At 54.7% G+C, this 15,958-nt stretch overlaps 1 protein-coding gene across 1 annotated transcript; it reads right to left on the bottom strand.

Moving 5' to 3' along the window:
* Positions 1–8,680: 8,680 nt before the first annotated feature.
* AQP3 (aquaporin 3) lies at positions 8,681–15,167 on the bottom strand. Its single transcript, XM_520531.6, has 6 exons — positions 14,925–15,167; positions 11,279–11,405; positions 10,834–10,971; positions 10,365–10,483; positions 9,814–10,031; positions 8,681–9,724 (listed from the first exon to the last, which is right to left on the bottom strand). Exons 1-6 carry the CDS (start codon positions 15,030–15,032, stop codon positions 9,556–9,558), a joined length of 879 nt encoding a protein of 292 aa, XP_520531.1. The 5' UTR covers positions 15,033–15,167; the 3' UTR covers positions 8,681–9,555.
* Positions 15,168–15,958: the final 791 nt, after the last annotated feature.

Genomic DNA, 15,958 nt, shown 5'->3' with positions numbered 1-15,958 from the left:
TGAGGTGGGAGGATCACTTGACCCCAGGAGGTTGAGGTTGCAGTGAGCTGGGATCACACCACTGCACTCCAGCCTGCAGAACAGATGGAACCCTGCCTATAAAAAATAAAAATAAATTTAAAAAACTAAAAAAAGATGCTTAAATGTTTTTTGTTTTGTTTGAGACGGAGTCTCACTCTGTCACTCAGGCTGGAGTACAGTGGCATGATCTCAGCGCACTGCAACCTCCTCCTCCCAGGTTTAAGAGATTCTCTTGCCTCAGCCTCCCAAGTAGCTGGGACTACAGGTGCGTGCCACCACACTCGGCAAATTTTTGCATTTTTAGTAGAGACAGGGTCTCACCATGTTGGCCAGGCTGGTCTTGAACTCCTGGCCTCAGGTGATCCAACCACCTCGGCCTCCCAAAGTGCTGGGATTACAAGCATGAGCCCCCACGCCTGGCCAATAAATGTTTGATGAAATCATAAAGAAATACATGAGCCAGGTGCTGTGGCTCATACCTGTAATTCTAGCACTTTGGAAGGCTGAGGTGGGAGGATCGCTTGAAGCTAGGAGTTCAAGACCAGCCTGAGGAACATGGCAAGACCCCATTTCTACAAAAAATTTGAAAAATTAGCCAGGCATGGTGGCGTGTAGCTGTGGTGCCAGCTACTCAGAAGGCTGAGGTGAGAGGATCACTAATGGAGATGGAGGCTGCCGTGAGCTGTGTTCGTGCCACTGCACTCCAGCCTGGGTGACAGAGCAAGACCTTGTCTCAAGGAAAAAAAATAATAAAATCAATAATAAAATAAGGGCCGGGCACGGTAGCTCACGCCTGTAATCCCAGCACTTTGGGAGGCCGAGAAGGGCAGGTCTCTTGAGGTCAGGAGTTCGAGACCAGCCTGGCCAACATGGTGAAGCCCTGTCTTTACTAAAAATACAAAACAAAATTAGCTAGATGTGGTGGCAGGCACCTGTAGTCCCAGCTACTCCGGAGGCTGAGGTGGGAGAATTTCTTGAACTCAGGAGGGGGAAGTTGCGTGAGCCAAGATCATGCCATTGCACTCCAGCCTGGGCAACAGAGCAAGACTCCATCTCAAAATAAATTAGTAATAATTATAAAATAAACAAGCTCTCTAGTAGAAAGGCCAGGAGATACTCTTTTCCACATGAGACTCTTCCAGGAGCCCTTCTGCAGATGTCTGCTGGCCTCTTCAACCCTGTGCCCCTCAAGGCATCCCCTACAGGTCCTCCTCTTTCCTAGCGGGAGTCCACATCCCTGGGACAACACAGAGCATTGTCACTTTCTGTTCAGCCCCTGGCAGCTGGACCCGCCAAGGCTTCTCTCTATAGTCAGATGTCTCTGGGCTTGGAAGATGTACTCTGAGACTGGGGACCCAGGCCTGGACAGGCCACTGCCTTACCCAGTAGCTTTGTGCAAGTCACCTGTATTTGAGACTCGGCTACCTGCTCTGCAGAACTGCAGTAACGGTGTGGATCCATTGACTTCAGAGGGTAAGATGGCCCTGACTCTCGTGCCTGAGTTTCTAAACTGTGAGACAGTGGCTGCTCTACCAGTTGGAAATCAGAAGTTTTAGTCTATCCTGCTGTTCGCTTATTCAGCAAGTATTTGTCAACCGCTATGGTGTGTGCCTACCCAGGCACTCAGACTCAGCCACAGTCTACAGACCTCCCGCTTCCCGACCACTTGCTCTGAAAATCTGGGTTGTGATCTCAAAACCTAAAGACTTCCCAAGCCCACATCCTGACCTCCGTGTCTTGTTTGGAGTATCGCAACCCCCAATCCCGTACCCCCAGTCCTGTGCCCACCTCCACACACACTGCCACTCTGTCCGACTTAGTACCTAGATGTGTGGCTTCTGGCCACCCAAGGTAGGAGTGTGGGTGAGTGTGTATTCGAGTGTGAGTGCCCCTGAGAGTGTAAGGCTATGTGAACATAAGGATGTGGAGTGTGGGTGTGTATCTGAGTGTGTTTGAGCGTGTGTGTGTGTGTAATGAGTGAGAGTCGCTGTCAGGGCTTGTTTGACTGTAGTTGGGTCAAGTATGGAGTGAGTGTGCCATGTGTGGGGGTGTGGATGAGCCAGTGTGGGTGTGCATGATTTTGTGTGAGGGTGTGCAAAGCCCCAGTCCCTCATCAGTCAAAGCAGACACACCCTCACGTGCATGTGGGCACATATGCATTCCAAGGGTCGAAGGTGGCTAAGCTGTAAGCCCATCTTCCGATAAGGGAAGACTTTGTCCACAGGCCAGGGATCACTCTCCCCTCCCCACCCCAACATGGAAGTGGGGATCCCCCAGCTAAAGGTTGCCTCTGTCAGGAACGAGCACCCTGAGACTGGGGCCCACAGCCCACCTCCCACCTCAAGCCAGGCCGCCTCCTCCTCTCTCTCAGCTGCTTTCCAGCCCAGCCCTGGCAGTGACCCTGGACCGAGAGGCGAAGGACGGGGTGGTGGCCAGACATTCCAGGTGCCTCCCTGGCTGTGGGGGGCATCTCCATGGAGATGAGCAGCTGACCATATCAAGATGATTATCGGGGCTCCCAGGGTCCCTTTCCCCAGCCTCTCCCAAACAGACCTCTTTAGCACTAAGCCGTGCCAGGAAGTGTGACAAGAACCCATTGCTCCTCACAGGAGCTTCTGAAAAAGGCAGAGACCACAGAGCCATGGGATTGTCCCTGAAACAGCTTCCCCGACGCAAGAGACCAAAGAAGTTGGCCAAGGCAATTGGATCTGGTTTAAGGCTTTATCCCCAGAGATCTCTAGAAGCAGGGGACGATGCCACCCATTCCTTCTTCGCCCATTATATTTCACTCTGACCTGGAGGTATGACCAAGGCAACAGAGGGTGGGGGCCCCTAGAGGAGTCAGGGTGGCTGGTTTGCAGCCCACTCATTACCCCACCCCACTGTCAATCTCAGCTGTCCCTAAGACGTGCCGGTTAGTGTCCCCTAGTGTGCTTTGGCCATACACGGGGCTGGGAAGGGGCACCGATCCTTTTCTGGCTCCCAAAGCTGCTGGGACTCTCAGTGTGTTGGTGAGAGCTGGAAGAGGTCCCCAGAGTCACTGCAATTGTCCTGGTTTCTGCCCTGTTCTTGAGGAGCTAAAGTGGGATGTCAATGAGACCTCAGAAAGAACTTCCTGATAGGAGGTTGTGAAACAAGATTAGTAAACACAGATTGGGATTTTTGCTTGTGCCCTCAACCTTCTGGGATTGCCTCCTGGCCATGATGCCACATACACCACCCTGTGAATCCCTGTTTCATCGCCATCACCACTGTCAACCCCTACCATATCCCCTGAGCCCCACGACGGGATGGGATGCCCAGCCCTCCCTTTCTCAGGAGCCTGAATTTTCTGGAGAAGACCCAGGGTGGGAAAGAGACTCTGGCTTCCATCTCCCCTAAGCCCAGGCTGCCTGGGGAAAGCTGACTCCACTGAAGCTGGAGGGACTGGGGCTTAACTCCCAGGCTGACTAAGGCCCCACAGAAGCTGCAAGCTCCCGGAACTAGAGCAGATGGCCTTGGGGAATCAGGCGTCACTTGCAAGCCTGTCTTCATGCTTTCCTTCCCCAAGGTACACAGGGAGCTCAGGAGGAGTCATCGTCACCATCGTTATAGCCTGCACTTCCAAAGCCCTTCCTGCCACATCTGGCATTGTTCTGATGCGTGTGTTAATCCACTTACCCCACCTTGCACAACCTAATGAGGTAGATACTATTACTATCCCCATTTCACAGAGGAAGAAACTGATATTCAGAGAGGTGACATCAGTCAGGGATGCCGCAGGCACAGATAGTGTCCTCTGAGGCTTCACTGAAGAGAGCCTGAGGAGGGACTATTTACAGAGGTGGCGGTAGAGTCAAGGGGACCAACCAGGGATGGCTTGGGGACTAACCAACAGCAGCCGTTCCCCCTCAGCCAGAAGAGGCAAGGGGAGAGCAGTGTTCTAGAATGCAGGAAAAACCAGAGCCCTGGAAAAGGCTTGAATAGCCTGACCTTTATCCCCCCACCCTCCCTGCCCTCTGGTTTCCTAGCTGTGTCTCCCATTTGCCAAACCCAGCTCGAAGCCTGAGGGCAAGAAGGCCCCGGGAATGCCGCCCCGCCCGTAGAGATTAGCCTCCTGAGACACAGAGCAGGATAGGGATTGGATCTGGGGCAGATGGAGACTCCCACCCACCCAAGATCCCGTGGCTGGGAAAGGCTCGTTTGGAACCCAGGTAATCTGCATTCAGAGCCCTACTCCCTGAGATGTTGCGAAATGCTCTCTGGGGAAGGGATTGAGAAGACTGGGGTCTAGTGCAGGCTCTGCCGCACTGCTCTGTGACTCTAGATGAGACTAGTTTTGCCTTTACACAAAGAGGAGGTGTCCTCTCCTGGCACCCTCCACAGCCTAGGTGCCCAGACCAGACACATCCTCTGTGTTTCCACTGCCACCCCCTCCCTTACCTCAGACAAACCTGGCACCAAAAGCCAAAGCCCGGGGCATGGAGATGCTGAGTCCCTGAGGAGCCCATCCCCAGCTGGGGGCAGACGCACTCATTCCCCTGCCCCCGTCAGACTCCGAGGTTCTACCCAGGAAGCCTCCTTCCAGTCTCCCTGGTGGCCCCAGGGTCTCCATCTCCATATTTCCTTTCTTTGTACTACCACATTCCCAGGGCCCATAGCTCAGGGGTCCTACCCCCAAGACAGGCTCCCTCCTCCCAGCCAGAAGGTTCGAGGCCCCGCTTAGGCCAGCAACCTCACAAACCGTTCCTCGGGGATCCAGGCTGTCTCTGGCCCCTGGGGTCCCTGTACTGGGTGGAGTAGTCCCTCTTCTCCCCTTCCCAGCCCACCCAACTCTACCCCACCCACGTTTCCCCAAGCCTAGAGGTGCCCCACCTAGGTTTTCAGAAAAACAAAATCAAGAGGAAAGAGGAAGGAGGGAGCTCATTACCAGGAATTAAGGAGGAGGCCTGCCCTAGGGGAACACAAGTGAGACTTGGCTGGCAGGCAGAGATATGCACCGAGTACATGGAGGTGTACTCAAAGTACACTGAGAGAGGGGCTCAGAGGAACATGCAGAGATGTGATCTGAGGGTCACAGTCCAGGATGTTCACTCAGAGGTACACAAAGAAAGACCCAGACACAAGGCTGGGCACTGTGGTTCATGCCTGTAATCCCAGCACTTTGGGTGGCCAAGGCAGGTGGATCACCTGAGGTCAGGAGTTCGACACCAGCCTGGGCAACACGGTGAAACCCTGTCTCTACTAAAAATACAAAAATTAGCTGGGCGTGGTGGCATGTGCTTGTAATCCCAGCTACTCGGGAGGCTGAGGCAGGAGAATTGCTTCAACCCAGGAGGCAGAGGTTGCAGTGAGCTGAGATCACACCATTGCACTCCAGCCTGGATGACAAGAGCGAAACTCCATCTCAAAAAAAAAAAAAAATAATAATAATAATAAAAGAAAGACCCAGACACAAAGAGTCAGGCAGTAAGAGATACTCGGAAAGAGACAGAGACATGGTCTGCCAGAGGTTTGGACCCGCAGAGACATAACCAGATACATTGAAAGAAAGGCACAACCAGAAACACTAAGTGCATTTGCTTGTGTGCACACACACACTGAGGCAGGCACACTAAGAAACAGGAACCAAGCTCAAGTTTCACAGAGACTGATTTTAACCCAAGCAGATCTGAATTTTAAGGAAACATGAGCTCCTCCAAAGTGGGCTGTGGAGATGGCTCAGCACAGGAAGAAGGGACAGAGGTGAGATAGGAGATGCAATTCTCCCTCCATGTCCTCACCAGAAAATGGATTACATGGAATGGGAGAAGATAACTTCCTTTTTTTTTTTTTTAAGACAGAGTCTCACTCTGTCACCCAGGCTGGAGTGCAATGGCATGGTCTCAGGTCACTGCAACTTCTGCCTCCTGGGTTCAAGTGGTTCTCCCACCTCAGCCTCCCAAGTAGCTGGGACTACAAGTGTGTGTCACCACACCCAGCTAATTTTTGTATTTTTAGTGGAGATGGGGTTTCACTATGTTGGCCGCGCTGGTCTCGAACTCCTGACCTCATGATCCGCCTGCCTCGGCCTCCCAAAGTGCTGGGATTACAAGCGTGAGCCACTGCGCCCGGCTTTTTTTTTTTTTTTTTTGAGACGGAGTCTTGCTCTGTCGCCCAGGCTAGAGTGCAGTGGTGCCATCTCGGCTCACTGCAAGCTCCGCCTCCTGGGTTTATGCCATTCTCCTGCCTCAGCCTCCCGAGTAGCTGGAACCACAGGCACCCGCTGCCACGCCCAGCTAGTTTTTTGTATTTTTTAGTAGAGACAGGGTTTCACCATGTTAGCCAGGATGGTCTCGATCTCCTGACCTCGTGATCCGCCCGCCTCGGCCTCCCAAAGTGCTGGGATTACAGGTGTGAGCCACCGTGCCCGGCCAGGAGAAGATACCTTCCTAAAGGAGATGAAGAGTTGTTTTGCTAGAACTTTCTGACAGCCAGAACTGCTGGTGGAAGGTACACCTGGAGGTGGGGTGAAGAGGTGGGGAGCTTCCCTTCTACCCCTGGAGGGGTCACACAGCTGCTGCCTGGCTCATGTCCCTTTCAGCCCCTGCCCTGACCCACTGCTCCTGGTCCTGGCCGGGCCTTACCCTCTCTCACATGGCCTGACCCTCCAGGCAACACGTTCCCTTGGTTGCGGCCACGTGCTTCTTTGCCCTGCATCCTGCGTGTGAGCCCCTCTTGTCTCCCCTCCATCTCTCCCAAGAGCCTTCTGAAGTCAGGACACAGCACGCTATCGCCCTCACACTTCCTCCCTCCCCTTTCTCGGGGAAGGAATCTGAGGAGGAAGAGGATATTGAATTCAATGACCTTTAAAAAAAACAGCCTTTAGCATCCTCCCTCCACTGCCTCCCCACCCCCATCTCTGGTTCTGCAGGAAAAATCATGAGGTGACATTTATTGAGGATTTACCATCTGCTAATCACTGTGTTAAGTCCTTTCCATGAATCATCTTCCATTATTTCCTCCTCTCAATATCTCCCAATTCACAGATAAGGGAGGTTCAGGAAAAGAACATGACTACCCCAAGGTCACCCAGCTAGAGAATCCTTGATGGGCCAGGTGGCAGCACTTTTGGTGCTGCCAACACCCCCTAGGCTGACTGGTCAGGGTCAGCAGCAGGATTTGAGAGAAATGGGTGACAGAAGGACATGGGGCATGCTGGGGAGGACAGCAAGGTGAGGGCAGCCCAGGTGGGACTGGTGTGGCTGGAATGACCCTCTGCAGCCGTATTCCCCTCCCAAGGTTTGCCCTTCCTCCCCGCAGGGCCTGGGAAGGGGACACTCCCTCTGGCTCAGGTCCCTCCAGCATTCCAGACACGCCTCTTGGGAGCTGGGGACAAAGAAGGGATAGAAACCTAAAATGGTATTGCCTTCTCCTGCCCTCACCTCCGTAGGCAGATTCTTGGCTGTGTGACCCTGTGTTTGCCACCCGCCCTCTCTGGACCATGATCTCATCTGTGAAGGCTGGAGAGCAAAAGCTGGCTTAGCTTCTAAAAACCACAATTCGCCTGCCACACCCAGGGATCCTCTGGCTCCCATGGGGTTCGCTCAGAGGAGGGATTGGGTAGGGGATGCCTTCCCTTGTATTGCATGAAGTTTCCCTTGATGAAACTTGAGGAGGGTATGGTAAGGAAGAAGCAAACGAGAAAAGCTTCCTGTTCTCAGGTGTGCCGAGCCCGTTGCTTTTCTGGGCAAGTCAGAGCGCCAGAGTCAGTCTTCCAACCCCCCGCCTTACTGGGCACAGAGGTGCCTCTGTAGAAGTGAAGAAATGACTGAAGAAATGAAGCAGAAGGGGAGAGGAGCGTGAACGCAACTGCGGGTCTCGGCACTTAAGACAGCTGACTAGAAGATGCTGGAAGAGTGAGGCAGAGCAGGGATGACTTCCCGGAGGAAGAGGCGTTAAAGCAGATCATGAGGACTTTAATGAGCAAAGATGTGAGTTGGGACTTTGGAGCAAAGTCTGAAGACACAAAAACACAGAAACACATAAAGTAGGCTGAGGTGGATGGAGCCGTGTGAGAAGAGGGGTAGGCTCCTGACCCTACCTGGAGGTCCTGAACGCCAGATGGAGCATTGTGGATGGTCTCCAGATGGGCACTTTCAGCAGAGGTTTTGAAGAGATCCCTCTGGTTGCTTTGTGGACTGACTGGGGCAGGCCTGGAGGCAGGGAGGCTGCCAGGGGGGCTGTGGCCAAGGTCTGGGTGGAGGTTATGGAGCCTGAATAGCTGCAGGTTGTGGAGGACAATACAGGTTCCCAGTCTGATGGGTCTCCTCCAGGAACAGGGAACTCACCACCTCCTGGGCAGCAGTTCTCCCCGTTGAGTAGCTCTGCAGCAAGATCTTCCCTGCATAGGGCTCAAGCCTTTCTGGGGTGATGTGTGGGTACAGGGATTGGGAAGAAGATTCCATTCATTATGCTGGGGGTACCCATGAGGACGGAAACTTGGGGGAAAGTTTGGGACCACTGAGTTCAAACTGAGAGCCTTGGCGAAGAGGCTCTCTAACCTCTCTGTATGACCCCCAGGGTAACCTGACCAGATCAGACACTCAGCCGGGCACCCTGGGTCAGTGTGGGCATGCGGAAGCTCCTTAACTGGCCCCAGAAAAGCAGCAGAGCAAGCAGAAAGATATTTGCACAACTGGAGGTTTTAGGCACATATTTATTTAATTTTTTTTAATATAAAAGATAAAAGAGTACATTGTTGAGTAGAGGATTAAAGGAGTGACGACCCTTTCTAAAGTGGGGTCTCCCATCCCGGATCCCTAAGACTGTAACATCTGCTACGTACATTAAAAACAAAACAAAACAAAAGCAAACATGAAACTTATGACCTGACTTCACTCCACCCTTCATGCCTGCATTATGACAGAAACACTTCCCACTGCTCCTACTTATGTATGTACATCCAGAGCTCCAAACCTAAGCTGTGGCCCCCTCCTCCCAGCCCTACCCACATCCACCCTACTTCCCAAAAGCCTATAGAAGCCCCCACTTAGAAAAAAAGGCAGACATACACATACACAGAAACACGTATCTATCTGCAGCTCCTCCATGTGAAGCCCTTGAAACATACACACCCTGGAACTTTCCTCTCCTTATGCACAGATGGACAGGCTGCCTTCCCCTGTCTTTGGGCTCCCCCAATAGCCGGAATCCCTTCCGACTGGTCCCTTGCCCTGAATATCTGGGAAACCACACACACACACACACACACACACCCCTGCACACATATGCACACACACACATACCTGCTGCCCATTCTCTTCCCTTGGGAGACAAAAGGATGTATTGACCCAAATTCCGGTTCCACCCCAGCTTAGGGGCAGTGGCCTAAGGTGCTATTTGGGCAAGGTCCAGTGGAAATCCTGAAGGGGCTGTCTCGTGGGGTGAGGGTAGATAGGGAGCTCCTTAGCCTGAAAGGGTGGATTGTGAAGGGGGCTTCTTGGGAGTGGCCCTTGGACAGTCTGTGGATGCTCAAGGCCAGGGCAGCAGAGTGGGGAGATGTCCCCTGCCCACTCAGATCTGCTCCTTGTGCTTCACATGGGCCAGCTTCACATTCTCTTCCTCGTTGGAGGGTGGGGGCTGCTCCAGGTGGCAGCCGATCATCAGCTGGTACACGAAGACACCCGCAATGGAGCCCAGGAGTGGGGACACGATGGGCACCCACCACCAATGCTGGCCGGTCCTGGGGGGACAGACACTCATAGTCAGGGACATGGGGGGCAGGGCAGAGGAGAGGCAGGCTGGGGTGAGCTGGGTGGGGGCTGTACTCACGTGAAGACTGCAGAGCCCCAGCCCGCAAGGGCTGTAAAAAGGCGGGGGCCAAAGTCCCGGGCAGGGTTGACGGCATAGCCGGAGTTGAAGCCCATGGAGGTGCCAATGACCAGGACCACCAGGCCCACGGTGAAGGCCTCCAGGCCTCGGGGGACGGGGTTGTTGTAGGGGTCAACAATGGCCAGCACACACACGATAAGGGAGGCTGTGCCTATGAACTGGGGAGTGGGGAGAACAGGGTGAGCAGCAGCTTCCTCCCTTTCTCTGACCCCTCCTTCCATCCCCTGTCCTCCCTCTAGCTCTTAAACTCTTGTCAGCACCCGCCCATGCTCTTCTCCTGAAAGCAATGGTGCTAGAATGTCTGCGTGACAAGAACCCGCTGGAGAGCCGCATGTTTTGTAAGTACTTGCCACCATGTTCTGATGCGGGTTACCCCACAGATTGGAGAAACCCTGCTACAGTCGAGGAGTCCTGTCCCCCAACCAGCCCATGAGCTACCAAGGCAACTCGGTCCCCTCCCTGCGTTCCCCTCAAACGTCCCCAGCCCATACCTGGTCAAAGAAGCCATTGATCATATCCAAGTGTCCAGAGGGGTAGGTAGCAAAGATGCCGGCTGTGCCATTGGGGCCCGAAACATAAAGCTGGTTGTCGCCAAAGTGCCAGATTGCATCTGGTGACAGATTAGACCCACAGTGAGTCGGGGGAGAGGCCTGAGCCCAGACTTCCCTCTCAGGTGTGCCCTCCCCACCCTCCCATGAGTTACGGGTAAGTAGCAATACTGCTGTATTGCAGCAGGCAGAGGGGGTGACGCGGGGTGGGGTGGAGGGCCTGAGACTCTGTTATTGCCCAACTTGTTTCTTTCCCCTCGTGCCCCCTACCTTGGCCCTGTGCGTGAATGAGTGAGTCATGAGCCCGGGGCCTGGGCAGGCCCTAGCCGTCTGTCATCAAAAGGCCTGGTGCCAGCAGGTCCTGAACAGAGGGACGGGGGTAGTGGAGGAGGACAGGGTGGGGAATGCTTACCATAATACAGCCCAAAAACTATTCCAGCACCCAAGAAGGCTCCCAGCGTCTGTGCCAGGGTGTAGATGGGCAGCTTGATCCAGGGCTCACGAGCCAGGAAGCACATGGCAAAGGTCACGGCAGGGTTCAGGTGGGCCCCTGGGCAGAGGGGACAAGGGACCTATTAGCTGCAGCCTGCCACAGTCGGGAGGCTAGGGTCCCCTGAGAAGGGGTGCAGAGAGGGGTTTCTTGCACAGGATGGCGGTTGGTCTATGTAACAGGTCAGCTGATAATCTCTGATTCCAAGGTGAGAGTCGAAAGTACTAAGTGTCAAGTTTCTTCTCCACCCTCCTTTCCCAAGGGGCCAAAGCAGAGGCCACAGCTGTGACCTGCCCTTAGGAATGCCAGGACACCTAGTGGGAATGCTATTGAGGGCCAAGGGCTGGGGGCAGGGTTAAGGCCTTACCAGAGACCTGGCCAGCGATGAGGATGCCCAGAGTGACAGCAAAGCCAAAGGCCAGGTTGATGGTGAGGAAACCACCGTGGGTGCCCCGGCTGAGCACAACCTGGGCCACGGAGCCACAGCCAAACATCTGTCAGGAAGAAGAACAGGCAGGGAGGGTGAGGACCAGCAACTCTCACTCCAGAAGGAAGGGGTGAAGCCAGCAACATGCCCACTCGCCACCACTGGGAGGACTAGAGGCGCTTCCTGGAACCCAACCCAAACCCCTTCTGCTGTAATTGCACTCTCCAGAAAAAGGACACATGCCTTCCCACCCCACTGTCCCAACTCTAATATGAGAGGGCCCTATGGAAAGGGCTGGAAGCAGGGTCTACGACTGGGATCCTAGAAGATGACTGAACCATCTTCACTGATTTTCCTTGAATTTCAGCAGGCGTAGCTGTAGGGGAACAGCTTTCACCTTAGCACAAGTTTCTCCACAGCCCTTCAGGCCTGGACCATAAAGGTGGGAAGCCTCTCACTCATCCCCCAGCTGCCCCAAAGAAAAGCTCATGTAGGCCTGGTGCAGTGGCTCACACTGTAATCCCAGCACTTTGGTAGGCCGAGGTGGGTGGATCACCTGAGGTCAGGAGTTTGAGACCAGCCTGGCCAACATAGTGAAACCCCATCTCTACTAAAAGTACAAAAATTAGCCAGGCGTGGTGGCAGGTGCCTGTAATCCCACCTACTCGGGAGGCTGAGGCAGGAGAATCACTTGAAAATGGGAGGCAGATGTTGCAGTGAGCCAAGATTGCGCCACTGCACTTCAGCCTGGGTGACAGAGCGGGACTCCATCTCAAAAAAAAAAAAAAAGAGTTGAAAAGAAAAGCTCATGTGTTGGTGGTAGTGGTGGCAATGGGCAGCACAAATAAATAGGGAGGAGACCAGAAGTGAGGTTGAATCCACGTCTCCTGAGTCCAGGATGCCAGAGCCCCAGCCCTCACCATGTCCCCCTCAGCAACCTCCCCTTCCTTTACCTGTCCCTGTCCCAGCGTCTCCTCTCTCCACCCATGACCTCTCTGCTCTCAGGGGTCCAGATTCCCCACTCAGATTTGGAGGTCCTACAGACAGGGATCTGTGTGACTCCTCTCACTATCCCCAGCCCGGGACCCAGGGCTATAGAAATGGGGAGATCGGTTCTAAACTTTCTGCCAAAAATGGGGGAACTAAAAGAGACTAAGAGCCCTGGTGTTCTACAAATATAGAACATACTGGAGCCAGCTGTGGTGGCTCACACCTGTAATCCCAGCACTTTGGAGGCTGAGATGGGAGGATCTTGAACCCAGGAATTTGAGACCAGCCTGGGCAACATAGTGAGACTTTGTCTCTATTTAAAAAAGAAAAAGAACGTACTATGTCTGTTCCCCTTGTTCAAGCCTGAAAATACTTCTGCAGCAGCTATAAAGCATTGTTGCCCTGAGCCCCCTGAGTGTCCCTCAAAGCTGCTCCAATGCCTTCCCCTGGTCTCCTCTCCCACCTGCCCATAACTAAAGGTTTTATGCCCACAGAGCAGGCAGTTTCCAGAACCTGTGCTACAGACCCTGTTTATTCTGACGGGTCAGTGCCTGTTGTACTGGATGGTTAAGCATTTTGATTATCATCCCAGAAAGACCAAGAGATAACGGAGAAGCCAGCGGCAATGACATGGGGCAAAGGTGTGCAGGCAGGTGAGAGCAAAGATCAGAGATTGCAGGTGTGTGTGTGAGGAGGGGTGGTGGGACACAGGCACGTGAGGGTCTGAGGCGCCCTGCCCTGCTTGGGAGGCCCTGGCAGCAGCTCCTTGCCTGCCAAAGGCTCAGACCTGGCTCCATCCCAGGAGGCCTTGGAGGGAGGAGCTGTCAGAGCCAGTTCCACCACCTTGGGGCTAATCTTCCTCTTCCTCCCCCAACCCCTGCCCTGAGTTCTCGGCCAGCACCGCCCCCTGCCCTCACACCAGGTGTCTCAGAGAAAGGGGCTTTCCTCACCCCAAAGCCAACCCTGATTCTGCCACTGCAGGCCTGGGCTCCCAACACGCAGGTGTGCAGGCAGGCACTCACCCACTACAAAGGGATCCCCAGGCCTGCCCCTCCAGTTCATGCAGTCCTTGAAGTTCTGCTTCTCACTGATATCCAATACCTCACATCCATCTGAGTCTGCAACCCTTCCCCCACAAATTTAACACTCTTCTTTTGTGGTCTGGGATAAGCCTGATGATGCTGGGGCTCAGTGGGAGGACTAACGGCTCCTTTGTGAGAGAGTGAACTGAGACCTGGGAGGGAATGAGGAGGCCCCTCTAGACATCATCCTCCCCTAGCCTGGCTGCTCTGAAACAGGTGGCTGGACTCAGGACTCCGATAGGAGTGAGGGCTCCGAGGCAGGAGAGTGATAAAGGCCACCTCCTATTGCCTTCTTGGTACAGGAGAGAGGGGCTAGGGCTGGCTGATAGGACGACTAATCTTATGGGAGGCTGTGGATAAAATGCCCCCTGTGGCTTCCCCACTTCCTATTCTTGGAAGCCAGAAGTGGGTTTCAGCCCTCCTCTGCCCATAGATCCTGATCCTCAACCATTTGGGGATCCCTACTTGCCCTTAGTTAAGCTTCCTAGTCCACAGTGGGCCAGCTGGTCTGTACTACCTAGGGCTGGGGCAGGAACAGAGTAACCCACCCACTGCAATGTAGCAACTGAACACAGAGGAAAACAGGTGTAACCACATGAGCGGCTGAAAAATCAGAGTAACTGGGACAGGAAATAGAACATAACTGGTGGGTCTGCCAGACCTAAGAAGTGCAAACACAGTCACTCAGAACAAAACCAGGGTGAAACTGGTGTAACCAAGGAGTAACTAGGACTGAGGAGTAACTCAGGCAGGGAAATACTCACTCAGAGAACCCACAGAGTAACCAAGAGACCAGGGAATAACCAGAATGCTTGTCGTCTTCTGCACAGACGCTGACAGCATCTGTCTGGATAACAGATAGCGCCTGGGAGTCGCTGAGCACCAGGCGAGCAACTTTAGACACGCGTCCTCTGTGCCTGGGCCTAGCTTCCTCCCACCCTTCTACCGTCAGAATCTGCCTCCCTTCCCACTTCGCTTTTTGCAGCCCATGTGGCCTGCACCCTCTGCCCCCACTCGTGCAAACTGCCCTCACTCACTTCAACTTTTGGACTTTTTGAGGCTTAATTATTCATTAGAGGCCAGACACCCAGGACCCAAATAACCTAATAATGGCTCATTTGCCTCCGCCCCCTCCCCTACATCTGGGGGCTGGGATTCTGGGAATCTGGAGGGGTGTGGGAGGCAGGGGAAGTGGCTGGCTGTCCCAGACTGCAAGCGTGACCGCTGCCCCCAGCCTGTTGGCTGAGTCACTTGTGGGAGGGTAAACGATCGGCACTATCACTGGGGAGTAACAGCTGTCATTCTGGCAAGAGTCGGAGCTGTCAGAGAGGGGGTTAGAACCGTGGGGAAGAGGACTTTGGAAGTCAGCTTGATCCTCCGCGGTTAAGCGTGGGGGTCAGAGCTGGGGAGGTGGGTCCAGGCTACCTTGGAAAACACAGCCCCTTCGGGGAAGTGAGAGTTTGGGGAGTGCAAGGGCTGGAGAGAGAAGGGCTTCCCCGGCTCCCTCCACTCACCACGAGGATGAGGGTCCCCAGGCACTCGGCCAGCGCCTGTCGGAGCAGCCGGTAGCGGATGTGGAGCATCTCCCCGCAGCGGGACACCAGCTCCTTCTGTCGACCCATGGCGGGGCAGGCGGCGGCGCTGTCGGGCGGGAAGGGGTGGCGGGAGGCGGCGGCGCAGCGAGCAGCGGCCTCCAGCGCTGGTGGCTCCCTTTATAGGAGCGCGGGAGACACGGGCCCCGCCCGCCCTGCAGCCCCGCCCTGCAGTCCCGGAGCGCCGAGGAGTGGGCGCCCCCTCGCCCCCGCCCCACCTCGGCTGAGACGCTGGTGCGGACGCCGGGTGGAGGGAGCTGCGGGCATGGAGTGTGAGGAGCTTTGAGGGACGGGTGGCCTTCGGAGGGCGCTTAAGGGAGGGGACGTCAAGGGGGCTGAGAGGCTTAGGCAGATCTGAGAGCCAATGGTGGGATTATAGGCAGGGTTCAGGGCCATGGCTAGAGAGGATGCAGCTGTCATAGAGACCACCTGGGCCCTGTGATCACCCCACTTCCTTGGGGGCAGGAGGAGACCTGTCAGAAAGAAACTGGCCGCATCTCTCCAGGATGACTGGACCCAACAGATCCTCAGTTCGAGGCAGGAGGAGGAGGCTGCGAGCCCCAAGTGAGAAGAAACACTGTCTCTTCTGTCAGGACAGATAAGGCACCGACCCTTCAAGGGGGCAGCAGTCCAGACTCAGGTGGGCACACAGACACACGTGCTGAGTTCCAACCAGACTTCATGGGCCCTTCTCCCTGTGCTATGAGCACGTCGTGTGTCGCATGTCCTGGCCAGCTATGTCCACAGCTGCGTCTACACATGGCGGATGTCCTGTGTGCCTAATTGTACGGCTGGGCATTCCTCGTGGCTGTGCACATGCCTGTTGAACATGGCTGGGTGACCTAGCTTGTCACACGTGTACCTGCGTGCATTGCTCACATGGCTCCAGAGGCTGAGCTGCAGTTGCCGTGACATGCCACATGCCACATGTTTGCCAGCAGGCTGAGTCCCAGCTG

Source organism: Pan troglodytes, chromosome 11 (assembly GCF_028858775.2).
Source record: "Pan troglodytes isolate AG18354 chromosome 11, NHGRI_mPanTro3-v2.0_pri, whole genome shotgun sequence".
NCBI lineage: Eukaryota > Metazoa > Chordata > Mammalia > Primates > Hominidae > Pan > Pan troglodytes.
Note: the sequence above shows the minus strand (reverse complement) of the source record. Positions and strands in the feature narration are given on the sequence as shown.